The sequence below is a fragment of the Solanum verrucosum genome, unplaced genomic scaffold, assembly GCF_900185275.1.
Source record: "Solanum verrucosum unplaced genomic scaffold, falcon-dt-bn FXZP01000229.1, whole genome shotgun sequence".
In the NCBI taxonomy this organism is placed as follows: domain Eukaryota; kingdom Viridiplantae; phylum Streptophyta; class Magnoliopsida; order Solanales; family Solanaceae; genus Solanum; species Solanum verrucosum.
The window spans coordinates 5,848,879-5,866,740 of NW_026020011.1; the positions used below are offsets into that span (position 1 = coordinate 5,848,879).

General features: G+C 34.2%; 3 protein-coding genes and 9 non-coding genes across 12 annotated transcripts; 10 read left to right on the top strand and 2 right to left on the bottom strand.

Annotated features, from left to right (window-relative positions):
• The first annotated feature begins 4,665 nt into the window (after window positions 1-4,665).
• LOC125820008 (protein BREVIS RADIX-like) lies at window positions 4,666-6,784 on the top strand. The gene is made up of 6 exons (XM_049499424.1): window positions 4,666-4,835; window positions 5,444-5,481; window positions 5,563-5,877; window positions 5,995-6,124; window positions 6,201-6,463; window positions 6,658-6,784. Exons 1-6 carry the CDS (start codon window positions 4,725-4,727, stop codon window positions 6,734-6,736), a joined length of 936 nt encoding a protein of 311 aa, XP_049355381.1. The 5' UTR covers window positions 4,666-4,724; the 3' UTR covers window positions 6,737-6,784.
• Window positions 6,785-7,159: 375 nt separating this feature from the next.
• On the bottom strand, window positions 7,160-10,303 carry LOC125819991 (uncharacterized). The gene is made up of 4 exons (XM_049499403.1): window positions 10,131-10,303; window positions 9,956-10,053; window positions 9,110-9,142; window positions 7,160-7,411 (listed from the first exon to the last, which is right to left on the bottom strand). The coding sequence occupies exons 1-4, from the start codon at window positions 10,217-10,219 to the stop codon at window positions 7,332-7,334; spliced, it is 300 nt and encodes a 99-aa protein (XP_049355360.1). The 5' UTR covers window positions 10,220-10,303; the 3' UTR covers window positions 7,160-7,331.
• Window positions 10,304-11,964: 1,661 nt separating this feature from the next.
• On the top strand, window positions 11,965-12,134 carry LOC125820521 (small nucleolar RNA snoR143). The gene has a single exon (XR_007442535.1). It is a non-coding gene; the product is annotated as a small nucleolar RNA snoR143 (small nucleolar RNA).
• Window positions 12,135-12,424: 290 nt separating this feature from the next.
• On the top strand, window positions 12,425-12,516 carry LOC125820507 (small nucleolar RNA SNORD96 family). The gene has a single exon (XR_007442523.1). It is a non-coding gene; the product is annotated as a small nucleolar RNA SNORD96 family (small nucleolar RNA).
• Window positions 12,517-12,577: 61 nt separating this feature from the next.
• LOC125820512 (small nucleolar RNA Z103) lies at window positions 12,578-12,684 on the top strand. Its single transcript, XR_007442526.1, has one exon. It is a non-coding gene; the product is annotated as a small nucleolar RNA Z103 (small nucleolar RNA).
• A 73-nt stretch (window positions 12,685-12,757) lies between these two features.
• On the top strand, window positions 12,758-12,865 carry LOC125820516 (small nucleolar RNA Z103). The gene has a single exon (XR_007442530.1). It is a non-coding gene; the product is annotated as a small nucleolar RNA Z103 (small nucleolar RNA).
• A 71-nt stretch (window positions 12,866-12,936) lies between these two features.
• LOC125820514 (small nucleolar RNA Z103) lies at window positions 12,937-13,044 on the top strand. Its single transcript, XR_007442528.1, has one exon. It is a non-coding gene; the product is annotated as a small nucleolar RNA Z103 (small nucleolar RNA).
• A 208-nt stretch (window positions 13,045-13,252) lies between these two features.
• Window positions 13,253-13,359, top strand: LOC125820513 (small nucleolar RNA Z103). The gene has a single exon (XR_007442527.1). It is a non-coding gene; the product is annotated as a small nucleolar RNA Z103 (small nucleolar RNA).
• Window positions 13,360-13,885: 526 nt separating this feature from the next.
• On the top strand, window positions 13,886-13,989 carry LOC125820515 (small nucleolar RNA Z103). Its single transcript, XR_007442529.1, has one exon. It is a non-coding gene; the product is annotated as a small nucleolar RNA Z103 (small nucleolar RNA).
• A 73-nt stretch (window positions 13,990-14,062) lies between these two features.
• LOC125820510 (small nucleolar RNA Z103) lies at window positions 14,063-14,169 on the top strand. Its single transcript, XR_007442525.1, has one exon. It is a non-coding gene; the product is annotated as a small nucleolar RNA Z103 (small nucleolar RNA).
• A 231-nt stretch (window positions 14,170-14,400) lies between these two features.
• LOC125820517 (small nucleolar RNA R12) lies at window positions 14,401-14,479 on the top strand. The gene has a single exon (XR_007442531.1). It is a non-coding gene; the product is annotated as a small nucleolar RNA R12 (small nucleolar RNA).
• A 1,556-nt stretch (window positions 14,480-16,035) lies between these two features.
• On the bottom strand, window positions 16,036-17,196 carry LOC125819967 (pentatricopeptide repeat-containing protein At4g38150). The gene has a single exon (XM_049499375.1). The coding sequence runs from the start codon at window positions 17,194-17,196 to the stop codon at window positions 16,132-16,134; it is 1,065 nt and encodes a 354-aa protein (XP_049355332.1). The 3' UTR covers window positions 16,036-16,131.
• Between the last annotated feature and the right edge of the window lie 666 nt (window positions 17,197-17,862).

Below are 17,862 nucleotides of genomic sequence, written 5' to 3' on the forward strand. Positions count from 1 at the left end.
ACGAAATGACTTTGTCAATGCACAACGTACAACTCAACCAATGCAACAGTACCATTTTATACTCGCTGTTTATATACACGTTTTCCGTTGGATAACGACACAAAATAGTGTTGACGGCGTCACGTTCTTCTATAAGTTCCTTTCAACACTTCCCACGAGTTGTTTATCTCCCTTTTGTCTCCATTCTAAAAATACAGATATTTTCCGGCGAATTCGAAATCTCTTTATTGGCACCGGAAAATTAGCCGGAGTACTACTGGAGATTACTCCGACGTCGGAGTTTTTCGCTGTTATTTGATTTGATAACTCTACGATTTGCTTATGGATTTTAGTTTTCCCTGCATTTTCTCTCGTTGTTCGTTGAATACGTGAAGAGAACAGAGCAAAGCGGATTATTGCTTTGTGCGCCATTTTTACCGGTGAGTTTCAGATGGTTATCAGCTCCGGTGCGTAGCCATTTGAGGTATGGATTTTCCTAATCCGTCTGTCTAGAGAGTGAGAGCGGATTTTTTTGCTGTTATTGATTTGATTTGATATTGGAACCGTTGATTAAGGATTTTCCCCTGCATTTTCTCGTTTTTTTGAATATGTAAAGAGAATAGAGCAAAAGCAGATTGTTGCTCTCTGTTTAGAGAGTGAGAGCGGATTTTTCGATATTTTCGCTATTATTGATTTGAGTTGATATTGGAACAGTTGATTAAGGATTTTCCCCTGCATTTTCTCATTTTTTTTGAATATGTAAAGAGAATAGAGCAAACACAGATTGTTGCTCTGGACGGCATTTTTACCGGTGAGTTTCAGATGATTATCAGCTCCGGTCAGTAGCCATTTGAGGTATGGATTTTCCTGAGAGTGAGAGCTTTTTTTTTTTTCAATGTTTTCGCTGTTATTTGATTTGATATCTGTACGATTTGCTTAGGATTTCCCCCTGCATTTTCTCGTTTTTCGAATACGTAAAGAGAATAGAGCAAAGCAGATTGTTGCTCCGGACGCCATTTTGCTCGTGATATGATGATTTGAGGTATGGATTTACCGATTACATCTATTTCACTCCATTTGATTATGTGACACTATTGCTATTGAGAGTATGAGCCGATTTTTCGATATTTTCGCTGTTATTGATTTGATTTGGAATTTGAATGGCTTGCTTAAGCATTTTCGCCTGCATTCTCTCTGGTTACTGAATATGTAAGAAGAACGGAGCAGAACAGAATTTTGCTTGTGAACGCCATTTTTATCGGTGAGTTTCAGATGATTATCTAGCTAGCTCCGGCCAGTAGCGGTTTGAGGTATGAATCTTCCAACTCCATCAGTTCCATTTTTGTGTAACTATTGCATTGCTTTTACGTGCACCTCACTATATCTCCCCTTCATTTGTACAAATATTGAGTTAACTTTAAAGAGTGAAATTCCTATTGGAGCTAAGTTTTTTTTTTTCACTAAAAAAAGATTTTAAAATAAAGAAATAAATATCTTTAAAAGCTTTAAAATTCAATGTTTACCATATATATGAATGTAAAATATTTTAATTTTGTACATATTATATAATTATCCGAAGAAAAAGATTCGAATAAACCTCTTTAAACCACAACTCCATTTTGGGTCACTTTGTCAATAGTAGTAGGCAGATAAAAGAGTTAACCTAGTGTTCACCTGCTAGACTTGAATATTACTCCGACTATATTTGGACCACTAAGCCTATGCTATTATTTGACTATAGATTTTCAATTTCCTTTTGAAAAGTCAAATTCGAAGTTAAACATATGTATATTAGTACTAAGATTTCAAAATATTTTTCACATTTTTTTTAAAATGAAATAAAATATAAACAACGACAATAACAAATTCAGTAATCTTATATATTTTAAATATTAGAGACCTTATCTATTGACAACTATTTGCAAATGAATATATAGTTAGTATAAAAATAAAAGTGTACGGAATTGTTGAATATAGAGATTTATTGTCTGTTTGAATATTGAATGGCACCTTTCAAAGGTGGACAATTGCTCATTCATTCCACAAACATCTCCTGCTCTGCTAGTTCTGTTGTTAATACTGCTACTGCATGCGACTGCTACTTAATTCTCTCTCCACAGTGCTAGTAATCCATCTTTATTTGATACTACTATTTTTATACATTTTATCATATGATTTCTAAAAATTTATATAAAGTATTCTTTTGTTTTTATTTAAAGTGGTTATTGAGTTAAATGTTTATAAGAAAAGCCGGAACTAGCATTTTTTGAATAGTAATTAGGCTGGTTTCTGAATTTAACTTTTGTATATTTTGAATGAATTTATTAAGGAGTAGAAACTTGTGTTTGGGAAGATGTTTTCTCTATAGAATATTTTATAGTATTTGGTAAATAAGCAAAAAAATAGTATCTCAAAAGTATTTATATGTAATTTAACAAAATAATATAAGGGTGGGATGGTGTGGGGAGTAGGGCTTCGGTGGGATGGTCACGGGTCAGAGTTGGAGCAATTGGATGGATGTGAAGGAGGCAATTAACTTGAAATGTCACTTGTTTAATTTGTATTCTCTACTTCTATTAAAAAAGTCATTTTCATCATTTTTAAGTAATTTGTATTTTGACTAACAAACATATAGAAATTGAAAAGTATTTTTAAAAAACGTGTTTCTCCGTACCAATCACTCTAAAGTTATTAAGTTCAACCAAACTCGTATGTTGATTTTTAGCTTCACCACCCTTACTCGTGAAAGTAAAACATACTCTCATTTGATAAAACATCAAATATGTAAATGTTTATTATTAGTTTTAATTAATACTTTATCTAAATATGTAATTACTTATTTATAAAATAGTATATTTAAAAATATATTTTTAACACTTAAATATTTATCGACTATTTTTAATTAGCAGACTCAAATGGATTATGAATAGGCGTAGAAACATCGGTTCTCTAGTCTTTACGATCTCAGAAATAAATTCACAAAAAACCTTCTGCTATTCTTTATTCTTTTTTTTTCCCGGGTTTTTGGGCATACTTGCACATTAAAGCAAGTACATAAGGATACCACTTGCGATTTTAAGCGTTCAATATTTAATTATGTCATTTTTCTCCTTTCAAAACCCTAAATCTTGTCCTTTTTTTTTTATTCGAGTTAAAGTATTACGTACTAACAAAAAAAAAAAGGAAAAAGGGCAAATATACTTTCGAACTATCGTAAATGGTATGCTGATATTCTCCGTCATACTTTTGGGACATTGGTGCCCCTGTCGTTCAAAAACTAGAGCATATATGCCCTTCACTCTAACGGAAGACTAAATAGAGATACGTAGCGCAATCTTATCCGTCGATAAATGTCGGATCGGTGGATAAGATTATGACACGTGTACGTCCGTTAATATAAAGGTATATATGCTCTAATATTTTAACGGCATGAGCACCAATGTCCCATAAGTATGACGGAGGGTATTTGCATATCATTTACGATAATTCGGGATATATTTATCCTTTTTCCAAAAAAAAAAAAGGAGTTATTTATTAACTAGATCACTCATAAAATAATGTCAATATTTTTTTCTATAAGGTACAAGAATGTTATATCGGCTTCTTTTTAATGGAAAAAATTATGGTTTCGAAATGGAAGAATATGTCAGTAATTTTTCCTTTTATATATATATATATATATATATATATATATATATATTCTCCTTTTCTAACTAGAATCCTATTTTCCTTGTCTTTCTTGTTAGAATAGCATAGTGGTCCCAATCTTTAAAAATGTCCTTGTACCCCAATTGTATCTAACTTTTAATGATCATTGAAATAATTAACTTGTTGAATTGCTTTTCTTGTTTATTTTAACTTTTTTTATTTTTCATTTTGTAGTTAGTATTCATTTTGAAAATTGATTACTTTGAATTCACACAGAAAAGTCTTATTTTAAAGGCAAAACATTTCTTATAAAAAATGACTTCACTCGAGATCACTGACTAATAATAGACGAGTACTTATCACTCTATCATAACTTTTAATAGTTTTTGTAGTTCATTTAAACCTAAAACTTCATTGGAAGATAATTTGAGTAACTTTTCCTTATATGTATATATATGTTCTCCAATATATTGTCATTTTCTATTTAGAATCCTATTTTCCTCCCTAGTTGTCAGCATAGGGTTATCCTAATTTTTGCAAATGTCCTTGCACCAAATTGTAATGATCAACGAAGCAGTAATAATTAACTTGTTGAACTACTTTTCTACTATATTTTAACTTTATTGGTTTTTCATTCATGTTGGGGTAAATCACTTTATACCAAATATGACTCGCTCAAATTCGAGATATTTGATTAATGATGAACGAATACTTACTTACTTCGCCACAGCCTTTGGTGGTTCTATAGTTTTGACACCCTTTGGATTTAAAAAATCTAATTTTTTTCCAGCTATCATTTGCTATTTAATGTTTTTACCTTAAAAGATAGTGACTGAAAATTAATGCATTATCTCCCAATATCTCGAAATATTGAAAATCACAGCTCTACATTTTTATTAAAGGAAAGTTTTTTTTGTAATTTAAATTTGAAATGAAAGATCTAAACTGATCTTGTTAGCAAAAACCCACAAAATGAATATATCAAAAATCAGTGTTATATGATTGTTTACTTATGTTTCATGATTCATTTGCAGTCAGAAGAAGAAAACAGAATATACAGAGTATAAACAGAGGAACAAAACAGAAGGGAATTAAAAATGTTGACATGCATTACATGTAAGCAAAAAGTTGAAGATGATGGTGGAGAAGAAGAAGGTATTCGTGGTTCTCCCAATACTAAAGATTCTATCAAAAGCCTGACAGCGCAGGTTCTACACCCTCCCCTACTCTATTCTTGCTTGCACTTTATATATATTGGTTGTTTTTGCTTGGCTTATCGAACCACCGTATGCCCATTCCTAGTAGTCGTAGAGAAAGACTAAATATTCCGATGTGGATTGAAAGGAAATTGGGGATGGAGAGAGATCCTTCCGCCTATCCAGAGTGTTGGAAATATAGCAATGTTTTTTGTATTTTTTATTTCCCAATTATTGGAAGCAATCCTCTACTATGATAGAAACCGACAATGAATTTATGAAGGCTTCGAGTAATGTGGGATAGGAATAGAGTTTATGCACATTTTTTGTTAATCCATGAATAAGATCTATACATCTTGATTGGAAAAGATTCTAGAGAAAAAGAAAGAATATGAACTGATCAATAGATTTCTCCAAAAACAAATGAAAGATGAAACATAAATCATGGATCAACTAAGCCCTCTGGATTAGATTGTGCACGTTAACTATTCTATTCGATAACTCTACTCAGCAAGACTTGAGACAAATAAAGAGAACTTATAATGGATCAATGACTGTTAGACTCTACCTACTATTCAGTTCTCTTTATATTATTTCAATTTTTTTAAAATCATTTGCAGATTAAGGATATAGCATTGAAGGTCACTGGTGCTTATAGGTGCAAGTCAAGTAGTATGCCCACCAGCAATTACAAGAAAGAGCATGGACCATATCCATATCCAGAGTCTGGTGCTTATAGGTGCAAGTCAAGTAGTATGCCCACCAGCAATTACAAGAAAGGGCATGGACCATATCCATATCCAGAGTTTGATGCAATCTCTGAGGGAGTTTTATATAATTACCAAACAGGAAGTTCAAATTCTACTCCAGCTTGGGATTTTACAAGTACTGGTCAGTTCCAAACACCAACTAGGACTGATTCTAGATTAAGTGATGTGATGTTGGAAGATGAAGAGGAGGCTAAAGAGTGGACAGCACAAGTGGAGCCTGGAATTCAGATTACTTTTGGTTCTCTCCCTCATGGTGGAAATGATCTTAAAAGAATCAGATTTAGGTATCTATTCATCATCTCCTTTCATTTTACTCCCCTGCGTTTCAATTTGTTTGTCTAGTTTTGACTTGACACGGAGTTTTAAGAAAGTAGATTTGACTTGTTATTTGTCATTTGAAGTCGGGATGTGTTCAACAAATGGCAAGCTCAAAGATGGTGGGGTGAAAATTATGACAGAATTATGGAGCTTTACAATGTTCAGAGATTTAATAAGCATGCTCTTCACACACCCTCACAGTCTGAGGATGGGGTATGGCTGCTCCCTCCGTTTCAATTCGTTTGTCTGGTTTTGACTTGACACGGAATTTAAGGTCTTTTTTCTGCAGAGAGATTCAAATTATTCGTCAAGGCCTGGATCTGCAAGGGAATTCCAACAATATAATGCTGGATTAGGTGCTCATGCCCCTAGTTTCCCAAAGGGTAGTGGGGCATCAAGAACGACGACCTCCTCTAGAGATGAGGCTTCAGTTTCTGTAAGTAATGCTAGTGATATGGAGTCAGAATGGATAGAACAAGATGAACCTGGAGTGTGTATAACTATCAGACAATTAGCTGATGGAACTAGAGAGCTACGTCGAGTCAGATTCAGGTAACTAACAACTATTTTATTTCGTTCTAACGTGCCATATAAGATGAAGCATAGGAAACCTGGTGTAAACATTCCTAGTGTCTGGTACGAGGGAAGTCATTTCTACTACTCTTTTTCCGAGAGTCTGGACAAGTTCATGTGTTGATAGTGCAATTTCAACTGGCATTTCTCTAACTTTTTCTTCATTTACTCAGTCGCGAAAAATTTGGAGAGGTGAACGCTAAGCAGTGGTGGGAGCAGAACTGGGAGAGAATACAAGCACAATACCTTTAGAATCATGTATTCCATATTAAATTATCAGCATTTTCCACGACTTATAAGGGTACTCAAACTGGAACATTTTGCCATCTTCAAAGCGAAGTTAACATCATCTATGATAAGGGTGACGGAGGTGGAGCAAAGATTTTAACTTTATGAGTTCTAAATTCTAAAATAGCAACATCAGGTGTTTTGTAATGTGGCTCGGAGCTAAGTTTTTGTACACATATAGTAGATTTGGATTCGGTTGTACCCTTACGTAACCTTCTAGCTCCGCCCCTGTGGGGTGAGGCCCCAAGGGGGGGCAGAGACACATTTTGATCCTTTCAGTTTCCTACTTCGATATGGATCTCCAAATTTCAAATTTTCTAAGTATCAAAACTAGTAACTATCTATCTAAATGATAGACTGACTATCACCAATTAGGATTCTCAACAAATATGTAATCCTCAATATATTTATTAGCTCCATGGATAAAAGGACATTATTCATTTCGTTTGATAATCAACTATACTCGATATTACAACATCGAAAGTTGCAGCACATAACATGATAAAGTGCTACTCAAGAGGGGAAAGAAGTATAGGTTAAATACATGGGTATATATTGCTCAGTATGGTATCCAGTGAGCACCAACCCTATCGCGCGGAATCAGCCGCAGTTCAGAACCATGCTTAAGAAAAACATTACCTGAAAAGCCATTTGAGTTGATATAAAGTTAGAAAACTAGATAAACAAATATTGTGGCAAAAAGAGACAGAATTTATAAAGTTATACTTCCAAAGTACATGCAATTGTAACTATAGGTGATATGCGCTGCATCAGTAAGCAAATACGAACTTTGGTCCGACAACATAAGGATACATCGGCCTCTAGAAGTCTAGTTTATGTCAAGCAATAGTCAATTGAACTCGTCTCCACTTTCCAATAACGCTAAAAACTTGCACTCCACATTACTTGGTAGTAGACATATGCAAATGGGGAAAAGAAAAAGCTAAATCAGAACCTACTAAGTATTACCGTAAATGCAAACACAAAACAGGACCAGACCTTAAACAACTCAGGCACAGAACTCTTCTAAATGACGACATGGATTTTCAATTCAGATTTCCATTGCACTCCAAATATCCAAAAACAAATCCTACTTCTGAATATCTGCTTGTCATACAAATCAACCTCAGATTTATACTATATTTTCTCTGTACTTCACAACCTTTGAAAGAAGTGTCAAGCACACGACTGGGAATCATGTTGCTTCTTAGTTGGCAAAGACTGGTAAATCCTCACCAATATTTTGAAAATGTAAAACAACATTTTGGAAGTGTAGTGGCACGATGTAGAGCCCATAGATGATAGAAAGGACTAGAATCTGATTTTGCCTTCTGAAAGTTTTTAAAGAAGGCAGTTAATGTCCGATTCCTCATATCAAGATTATAGGTGACTTGATGGGGAAAACACTAGAGGATTAGAGCGCTGGGAATGCATCAAATGTTCTAAAAAGATTTGCAAAACTTGAGAGTGTCAGACTATGATGGAGAAAGAAGAATCCTTTGCACTAATTTATGCACTGTGGAAGTCAAAAACTGAAACTTCCCCAAGTGGATCGAGGTGCTATCAATCGTCAATCAATAGGAAAAGTAAGGTCATTGCGATAACGATGGAGCTTCTTGGTAAATATTACAACAAAAAGAAAACAGGAAAAATAAATAACTACCACACACATCCATTCATAAGCACAGATCCAGAAAGTTACAACATAACCTGAAGAAACAAGAACTAAGATCATGGGAAGATGAAATGTGTAACAGTGGCAAAGAGGCAGTAGTAGATTGTTATCTGGCAACCCAGAAAGTAATCTAGGTTGGTGCACAAAGTTCATGACTGTATATACCTTTAGGTCAGACGCATACAGATACAACACATTGAGCTATGTATGATGAACACACAAAGGTCACTAAGAAAATGCAAATGCTCGGGAAACCAACACATCATAATCTGAGAAAGGGGTTCAAGATGACAACTTCGTGATGAGAAGTTTATTGTAGCACTTCTCATTATAAACTTAGATTATTCGAATTGACCCTATTGATTCTTGACTAGTTTCTACTTTCTACTCCTTATCACTGTTCATCAACACTCCGAAACCGAACTTTGTAACAACTCATTGACTGTCATAAACTTCCGACATAGATTTGGTCAATGATCTACTAAAGAGCTCATATATAATTCTTTAAGCAATCCATGGGTACATAACATTATTTAATGCACTGAATTTTGTTCACATGTATCCCAATTCACAGATTGTTTATCATCCATAAATAAAAAATAAACTATCATGAAGTACATACAGGAGGTAACTTTAAACAAAAATGTAAAGTGTAAAGTTACCAGCACTTTGTTGCGGATTAATACCCACTCCATCTGCAAAATAAGATAAAAAGGACAAAGAAATAGTGTCAAAACAAGACATACATTTAGTAAAAGCACATGCTTTTTTTTTCAAATTGCTTTATTTCCTATTTCTCATTAGACTAACGAATAAGAAAACATAGTCAAAATAAACCAAATATATCGTTCTCTTCACCACAATAAGGATGCTATCTTTTTTTCTCAATCACCATAAACGATTATCTTAATCATGAATCATTTGCTTTCACTAAGGTGAATTACATAATGTTCATTTTCTCAATCACCATAATCAATTTTCTTAAACATGAACTATTTGCTTTCACTGAGGTGAATTACATTAATCATCTACATGATTATAAGCGAAACCAAAGGCGGAGCCACGATTTGACCTTTACATCTGAAATCAAGTTGTAGGTGTTAATTTAACTTATGAACATATTAAGTGGATTTCTCAACTACTTTGATTTGATGCACTTGAACCAAGGATCTTTCGGAAAGAGCCTCTCTACCTCCACAACCGTACTACCCTCCCCTAGACACCACTTGTGAAATTTCCCTAGGCATGTTGTTGATGTATTGAGTAAATTTCTTAATACAAATAGGTAACCTTCTAGCTCCGCCTCGAAGCGAAACTACCACCCAGCTGGATCAAACTAGTTTTATTACTGCTCCTGATTTGATTCTAGCAATTTCATCCAATTCTATTTCAATATAACTAATTCAACAAATAAACAAAAATTAACTACAGTACATGTAATCAATGATTCTACAGCAACTTCAGCCAAAAAATAAATACACAAACGTCTAAAATAGAAGGAAATATACCATTAGTGATAATGGCGCTAGTTTGTGGAGGTACTTTGAATTCTTCGGCAGCAAATTTCAGCACAGCAGTAAACGGAGCAGCTTCCGGAACGCTAAAACTGAAGAAAAAAAACACAGATAAGTTGTAAAATCAAAGAGAAAAAGAGAATTTCAGAAATCTAAAAAATATACATACACTTTGAAAGGCAATTTGGGATCGGAAGTGAGAGTGACTTTGAAGGAAACTTTTCCTCCTCCACCAGTAGCACCGCCGCCGGTCGCCATTTTTTCCTATCGGAGTTACGACGGAGAAAATCGTTACGGAATTGGATTTATGGGCGTAGAAAATAAGCAAAAGTTTCTGCACAGCTTACCACGTTGCTCTTATTATTGTGTTCTAATATAATTCTAATCTTAAGATAATTAGTTTGACACTTGACATTTAAAAAGAGGTCAAACCACATTTTGTTATTCTACAAATTGTTATTATTCGAGTCCACTTTTGCACAACTCGATTAATTTTATGAGATATTTGTCAACTCCCACCAGAAATAAGTATGAGGTAACCACTAAGGTTAGGACAGATGAGAAAAGGGTCTTATTTGCATGTTTACCGTCGAAAATAAGTTATACTCCCTTCGTCCATCTTTACTTATCCATGTTTGACTTGACACATTTCTTAAAAAATAATATAAAAAAAGAGTAATTTTACTATGTTACTCCTTTTAGTTACAAGTCATTAGTTAATGAAAAATAAATAGTATTTAATAGCAAGGGTAAAATAAACATAAGATTATAAATTATCTCTTGATTTTTTAAATTAGACGAATAAATTTTGACAATGATTTTTAGTATACCAAACAAGTAAAAATAGACAGAGGTTGTATTTGTGTTTTGTTAAATATTTTTAATCACTTGTAGAACCAAGACAAAACACTAAAGTGCAAGAATGCTTGTGGTTGGTGCAGAAGTGAGGTTACAAGTCATTACAAAAAAGGAAATTTGAAGTATTTTGGGTCTATTATTTAAAGAAATAGGGAGATTGACGATGATGACACATATTGTGTAAGTATATGGGGATGAAATGAAAGCTCGCAGTTGGAGTCTTATACAATAAGAATGTGTCATCAAAACTTAAAGACAAGTTTATAGAGTGGTGGTTAGATCAATCATGTTGTATGGAGTGAAGTGTTGGTCAGTCAAGAGCTCTAATGTTCAGAAGATGAGAATGCTAAGATGAATATGTGGCATACTAGAAAAAATAAAATTTAAGAATGGCGATATCCGTAACAAGGTAGCGTGTGACACCGATAAAGGACACAATAGGAGAATCAAAAGAGATGCAAGGATGCCATATATGAAGGTGTGACATGTTGGATATGGATAATTTCAAGAGAGGTAAAGGTAGACCGAAGGATAGAATGATGTACACATATGAATGTTTTTGAGCAAGGTGCAATCAATCAACTTATGTGCATGGTTCATTTGATTTTAGTCACCTTGTTTCTAAATGATTTTATTTTTGTGAAATTTTAACATTAAAATGAAACAATTAATAACCAATATCATAATAACTCTATAACAATTAAATAAGTATATAAATCAATAACTTATAAGTCAAATCAATAAACGTCAAAATTGAACCAATCAATACACAACCCTATTATACATGCCACAATTTTTGGCATCCTTTCTCATTTTCGTCTCTCAACTCAAAAGTAAAAAAAAAATTACTAAAAAGGTCATTATTGAATATTGACAAATGCTAAAACAATAAAATAAAAAAATTCATCTTTCAAGTCTCCTAGGCTAAAATTGATAAACCCGGCCCACATTGAGTTTAGCAGATCACAAAAAAGCCCAATTGAAGACAGCTTCTAAACCTAATTCCCTTCTATAAAAGCCCATCTCCTTCTTCTCCAAAATCATCTAGGGTTTAGCTCCTCATTCTCTTTCCGGCGCCGATTCAGTGGCCGCCATTGTAGAATTGTGTAGTTTTAGTTTTCATATATCAACTGTATTTGTATATTTTGCACTTCGCATTTCTATAAGCTTCGCTAAATTTTCAAAATAGTGCAGTTTACAGCGATTAGTGCATAAAGGAAAAGCTGAATTTATCAGCGGCGGCCAGACAACCGTTGAGATGAATCCACAGATTGGTTCCGTTTTTGCTCCTGTCTACTAATTTCATCTCACATTTTGCTTTAATTATTTTTGTTGTTTTTTCACTTTGATGGTACACTTTTGAAATTGGGGCGAGTTTTTCAGTACTCGTATAATCCAAAGTATATATATCATCATAGAATAAGCCGTCTTTGTTGATGTAGCAGTTGATTTTTTCTGTTTTCCTTCTGGAAGATAGAAGGATCCTGCGTTTTAATCCGAAGATGGAGATCTCATATCCTATTGCCTTGTAGAGCGGAATCTCTGCTATTACTATTTGGGATTGACCATGAGAAATACATTCATTTCAACTATTTTTTATATGTTTTGCCTGTGATGAAATCTATTATAAAGAACACCATCTTTCGGGACTGAATGGCCCTTACGGCCTTGTTGTCAATTCTGCAATTCTGAGGCCTTCATCAATGATTATCTATTAGATTTTTGCTTGAACTATGTGTAAATGTTTTTGTGATTGAGATGGAATTGATGATTTTTTCCCCAGATGATCGAAGCTGAAATTACTGAGCGCTTTTTATGTATTTTCTCCTTATAGGGGAAAATTCAAGCCAGATATTCTGATCCATCTCCATTTTTTTTCTTCAATCTTCAAAAATGTGTCTTTTCAGAGTTTCTTATGAATTTTGACTGAATTTGTTTATGGATTTGATGAATATTTCCCCAGATGATCGAAGCTGAAATAACTGAGCGCTTTTAATGTATTTTCTCCTCTTTAGGGGAAAATCCAAGCCAGATATTCTGATCCATAACTTTTAATTTCAATTGTTTTCTAAGTTTTGAATTTCAGTATTTTTAGGTTCTTAACTGAATTTTGTTGTATGGAGGTGATGATTATTTCCCCAGATGATCGAAGCTGAAATTACTGAGCGCTTATTCATGTATTTTCTCCGTTCAGGGGAAAATCCAAGCCAGATATTCTGATCCATATACTTGCATTGTATGATTATATATGTTTGTTGAAATGCGTCGATATACTGATTACCATCGATGTTTATATACAATGATCGCTGTGTATGAGCCGACGCGATATGTATATTCCATTTCTGTTTCATAATTTGTTTCATTTAGCTCTTTAAAGAGCTGTTTGAAACAGATTTGGAGATATTTTCATTGTTTAATTGATTGAAGTAGGAGATGGAAGTGATGATTTTTTCCCCAGATGATCGAAGCTGAAATTACTGAGCGCTTTTTATGTATTTTCTCTTAATAAGGGATAATTCAAGCCAGATATTCTGATCCGTCTCTGTTTATATGATAAAAAATATATGATGTTTTAGAGATGTAATAGTTGATTCTTACTATACTTATGGATTCAATCATTTGAGATCAATAAATTTCACATTTTGTTTTATACTTCCTGTATTTATTTCATTTTGATGGTACACTATTGTAATTGGGGCGAGTTTATTCAGTACTAGTATAACCCAAAGTATCTATATCATCATATAATAATCTGTCTTTGTTGATTTAGCAGTTGATTTTTTCTGTCTTCCTTCCGGAAGATAGAAGAATCCTGTGTTTTAATCCGAAGATGGAGATCTCATATCCTATTGCCTTGTGGAGCGGAATCTCTGCAATTACTATTTGGGATTGACCATGAGATATACATTCATTTCAACTAATTTTTATATGTTTGGCTTGTTATGTGATATATTATAAAGATTACCGTTTTTGTCAGTTCTGCAATTCTGAGTCCTCCGTCAATGAGTATCTGTTTGTTTTTCTCATGTAAACTTTGTTAGCAAAATTGATTTTTTTGTGATTGAGATTGAAGTGATGAATATTTCCCCAGATGATCGAAGCTGAAATTACTGAGCGCTTTATATGTATCTTCTTTTAGGGGAAGATCCAAGCCAGATATTCTGATCTGTCTCTGTTTATATGAAAAAGTTTTGATCTTGTTGTTTTGAACTAAATTGATTGATTATTGTTGAATTTGTGTGTATGGATATGATGATCATTTCCCCAGATGATCGAAGCTGAAATAACTGAGCGCTTTTACTGTATTTTCTCCTTTTAGGGGAAAATCCAAGCCAGATATTCTGATCCATTTACCAATTTATGTTCTGCTTTTGCTAAGTTCTGTTCTTTCTTATTGCATTTCAGTGCTATTATGTCATTTTTGTACAATTTGTGATGGTTTACATTGATTTGGGACAAGTTAATTGTGTATTGTATGACTCATAAAGCGAAATCATTGCACAATGTTCTATCCTTTGTTGATGTATAAAGTGTTGGGATATATTTTTTCTTAAAATAAATTATTTGATTGAATTATGGTGTGCAAGGATGATGAAGAAATCATTCGGATTCCCACTGATGTATATACGTGATTACTACAACCAGCTACTTCTGACTTCACATCATTTCTCTTTGAGACCTGAATTTTCAATTTTGATGACAACTACAAGCCATTATTCTGAGGTTTTAATGTTTGTATTATGTTTTAGAGATGTAATAGTTGTTTCTTACTCAATCAATTTCTGTCTTCAACTTGTCTTATATATTTAGTGTTCTGTATTATTTTGTAGGCGATTCCATTTCTGATAAGAGTGCTATGAATCTTTGAAACCGGTCATTTGAATGTAGTACAGACTGGGCGACAATGCTATATGCACTTTCAGGGAGCAGAACATGGTTGCGGACAGGCTTAGCAGGGAAAGCCTCCACTGTTTTCAAATAGAGTAGTATAGACAGTTTGTGAACTATGTACTGAAGGAAGTTTTGAATTTTTTGTTACAGTTCTGAAAACTACTTTATATGATGCCTCACAATTTACATTGGTACTCTATTTTGACTCTATGCAAAGCTAAAGACTGGTGTGTGCGCAATTTTGTATCTTGTGAAGCTAAAAAAATTATTCAAAATATATGAAAGTGCATCTTTTCATAATTTATATTGTATAAACATTTAACTTTTTAGGATAAAAGGATGTTGAGGTTTGTTTAAATTTCATGTAACAAGGATTCTTTAATAATTGTAGGTGTTAGTTACCAAAGTCGTTAGTCCCCTTCCAATTAGATGCAGATATGGGTGATATGATATAAACCATTATTTACAAAATATATGCAAGCATTTACAGAACATGTGAGAGAAAAGGCCCAAATTAGTCTCGGTTAAATTCTAAAGTCTTCCTTGAATTTTCACATGGAACATTAATAGTCCCTTATGTTTGCAATATTGGTGTACTTTTGGTCCTCCTCCAAAAGTTCTTCCCCTTGTTTTGTTTAGTAGAAATCATATTGCAGGTAAAGTCGAAAGGTTCATCACGACGATTTCTTGTGCAATAGCACAATTTTTTTTTTTGTGCAACGTCATATGTTAAGATGTTTTTAGCTTAGCTGCAGTAATATTTCCACTGAGCAGAACAAGGTGTTCTTCTTCTCACCTTCTCACATATGGTTATTATTTCTACTAAATATATAAAAAGACGATTGGACATTCCTTACATAAAATTGTGAACAAAATTAATGTTAAAAAATAGGCAAAAATTTAGGAGAGGACCAAAAGTGCACCAATATTGTAAACATGAAGGACTATTAGTGTTCCATGTGAAAACTCAAGGATGACTTATTATCACGTGATGGATGGATACTAGGCATCTCTGGTGAGAGAATGCAAAACCATGCTTGTTGATTTGAGTCGAGGTAACTTTTGATCGAGGACTATTCGTTTTAAGTGTTTGCAGCAAACAAAATACGAGAACATAAGGTGTCAGGTTATATCTATCTCTGCTCCTTGATCGAACAAAAGCCGTTCAGAAGCCACTAATGCAAAGCATGAAAACATTGACAGCTTTGGGTGGGATAAGCAGATATTGGTGGCACAAAGAACCAACTTAGATCTAACTAAACAAGTTCTTGCAATGGCCTGCTTTATACAAAAACTCTCGACTCTGCAACAGTCCAAATAGGCACTAAAGAGCTATAGAAATTTGAATAACATGATAATACTCATACAGTTTGTCCATATGTCGATAAAACTATAGAATATTTCAGACGAAAAAAAACAACTTAGAAAATAGATTGCCTCTGTGAAGCTTTCTTCCCAAGGATTGCCTCCCAAACCACTGGCAAAAATGGCCCTTTCTTGTCCAAATATTCCCGAACTGCCTTATCGTCAACGATGAAGCCTTTTTGCCTCACCGTTTTAATCATGTTTTGGGCATCTTCAAGACTTTTCTCCTTGCAAAATCCATCAACCAAAGTCACAAACGTCACCACGTTGGGGGAATGTCCAGCTTCCAACATTTCTAAGCAAAACTCAAGGGCATCATCTAATCTCTTGCCCTGACTGAGCCCGCGGATTAAGATACCGTAACTAAAAGCATTAGGAATGATGCCATTACCTTGCATTTTACGGAAAATCCTCACAGCATCATCAAATTTTTGGGCTTTAAAAAAGCCATCTACCACGGCAGTGTAGATAACAACTTCAGGTATTGTACCCTTTTCACGCATCAGGCCAAAGAGCTTCATCGCTTCCTGTACCAAGCCGTCCTTGCAAAGCCCATCAAGCATTGCTACAGCATTTGGTATTAGGCCAGTTTCTTTCATTTTCTTGAATATCTCATCAGCATCTTCTGGTGGAGCTGGAGGTGCCTCCGAAACAGGAGAGTCGCTACTTTCACCTTTGGGGTGGAGTGCAGGGTTCGTGTTTGGGTTTTCCTCTTTACGATCAAATCCAAGCTGAAATCTTTTCAGAAAATCTTCACTATCCTGTGACTTCATTTGACCTCCATTGTTCTCACCGGATCTTCTAAGAGTTGTAGAATGGGTGGGGTTGTTGCTGGAATCAGCTCTTAAGGGCCTTCTGAAATCATCTCTTAAGGGCCTTCTGGAATCATCTCTTAAGGGCCTTTTGGAATCACCTCTTAAGGGCCTATTCGGTATAGGATCAGGAGGAGGAGGATAGTTGGACTGAGTGAATTCATCAGAGTAATTGCTGTTTGAGCTGCTAAATGAGCGTATTTTTGTTGAAGGAAGTATCTCATTTACATTTACCTTAGGACAACAGAGACTGCTGTAATATTTCCAATAAATGCTAATACCCTTCTGTCTCACTAATGTTGTTCTCATAATGCTTATATACTCGTTTTGAAACAATGCAGGCTAGTTTTTCAAGGCAGCAAAGATGGCTTTATCCTGAAGATCAATAAAATAGAATTTCAGCTCAAAAAGTCTTTTATACAGTGCATTCAAAGACAGCATAGCACTCTTATGCACTTTCTTTTACTTCTCACCCACAGAGAGCAGTGTCATAAAAAATTGGATAGAAGATTTAACTACACGTAATGAGAGTATAAAAATGATGCTACCGACAATAATAGAATACAAGAGCACGTGAAGCAGCAGTGGAAGATAAGACAGTAATAGTAAAGGTGTCAGAAATCAAAGGCTAAGACAGAAAATAAGCAATACAGCAGCTAAGGGCAAAACATCAGTCAGCTATGTGCCAAGAACAGATAAGTTCACACAGTGTCAGAAATGAAAACAAGAACTTTTCGTTCCATTTTTAAAACTACAACTGACTAGTATACACTTCATAAACCAACCGATCAACTACAACTCAGTTAGCTACACAAATCCATTCTACTCTGTTTGAACTTATTTCATTCCAATACATATAATGTGTCTTCTAATCTCTCATGCTCATTTTAATGAATTAATGATTGCTACAAAGCTATCCGTTTCAATTTCGTTAGCTTGTCTTCCCTTTAAACCTGACCCCAGTTAGTAGTGCTC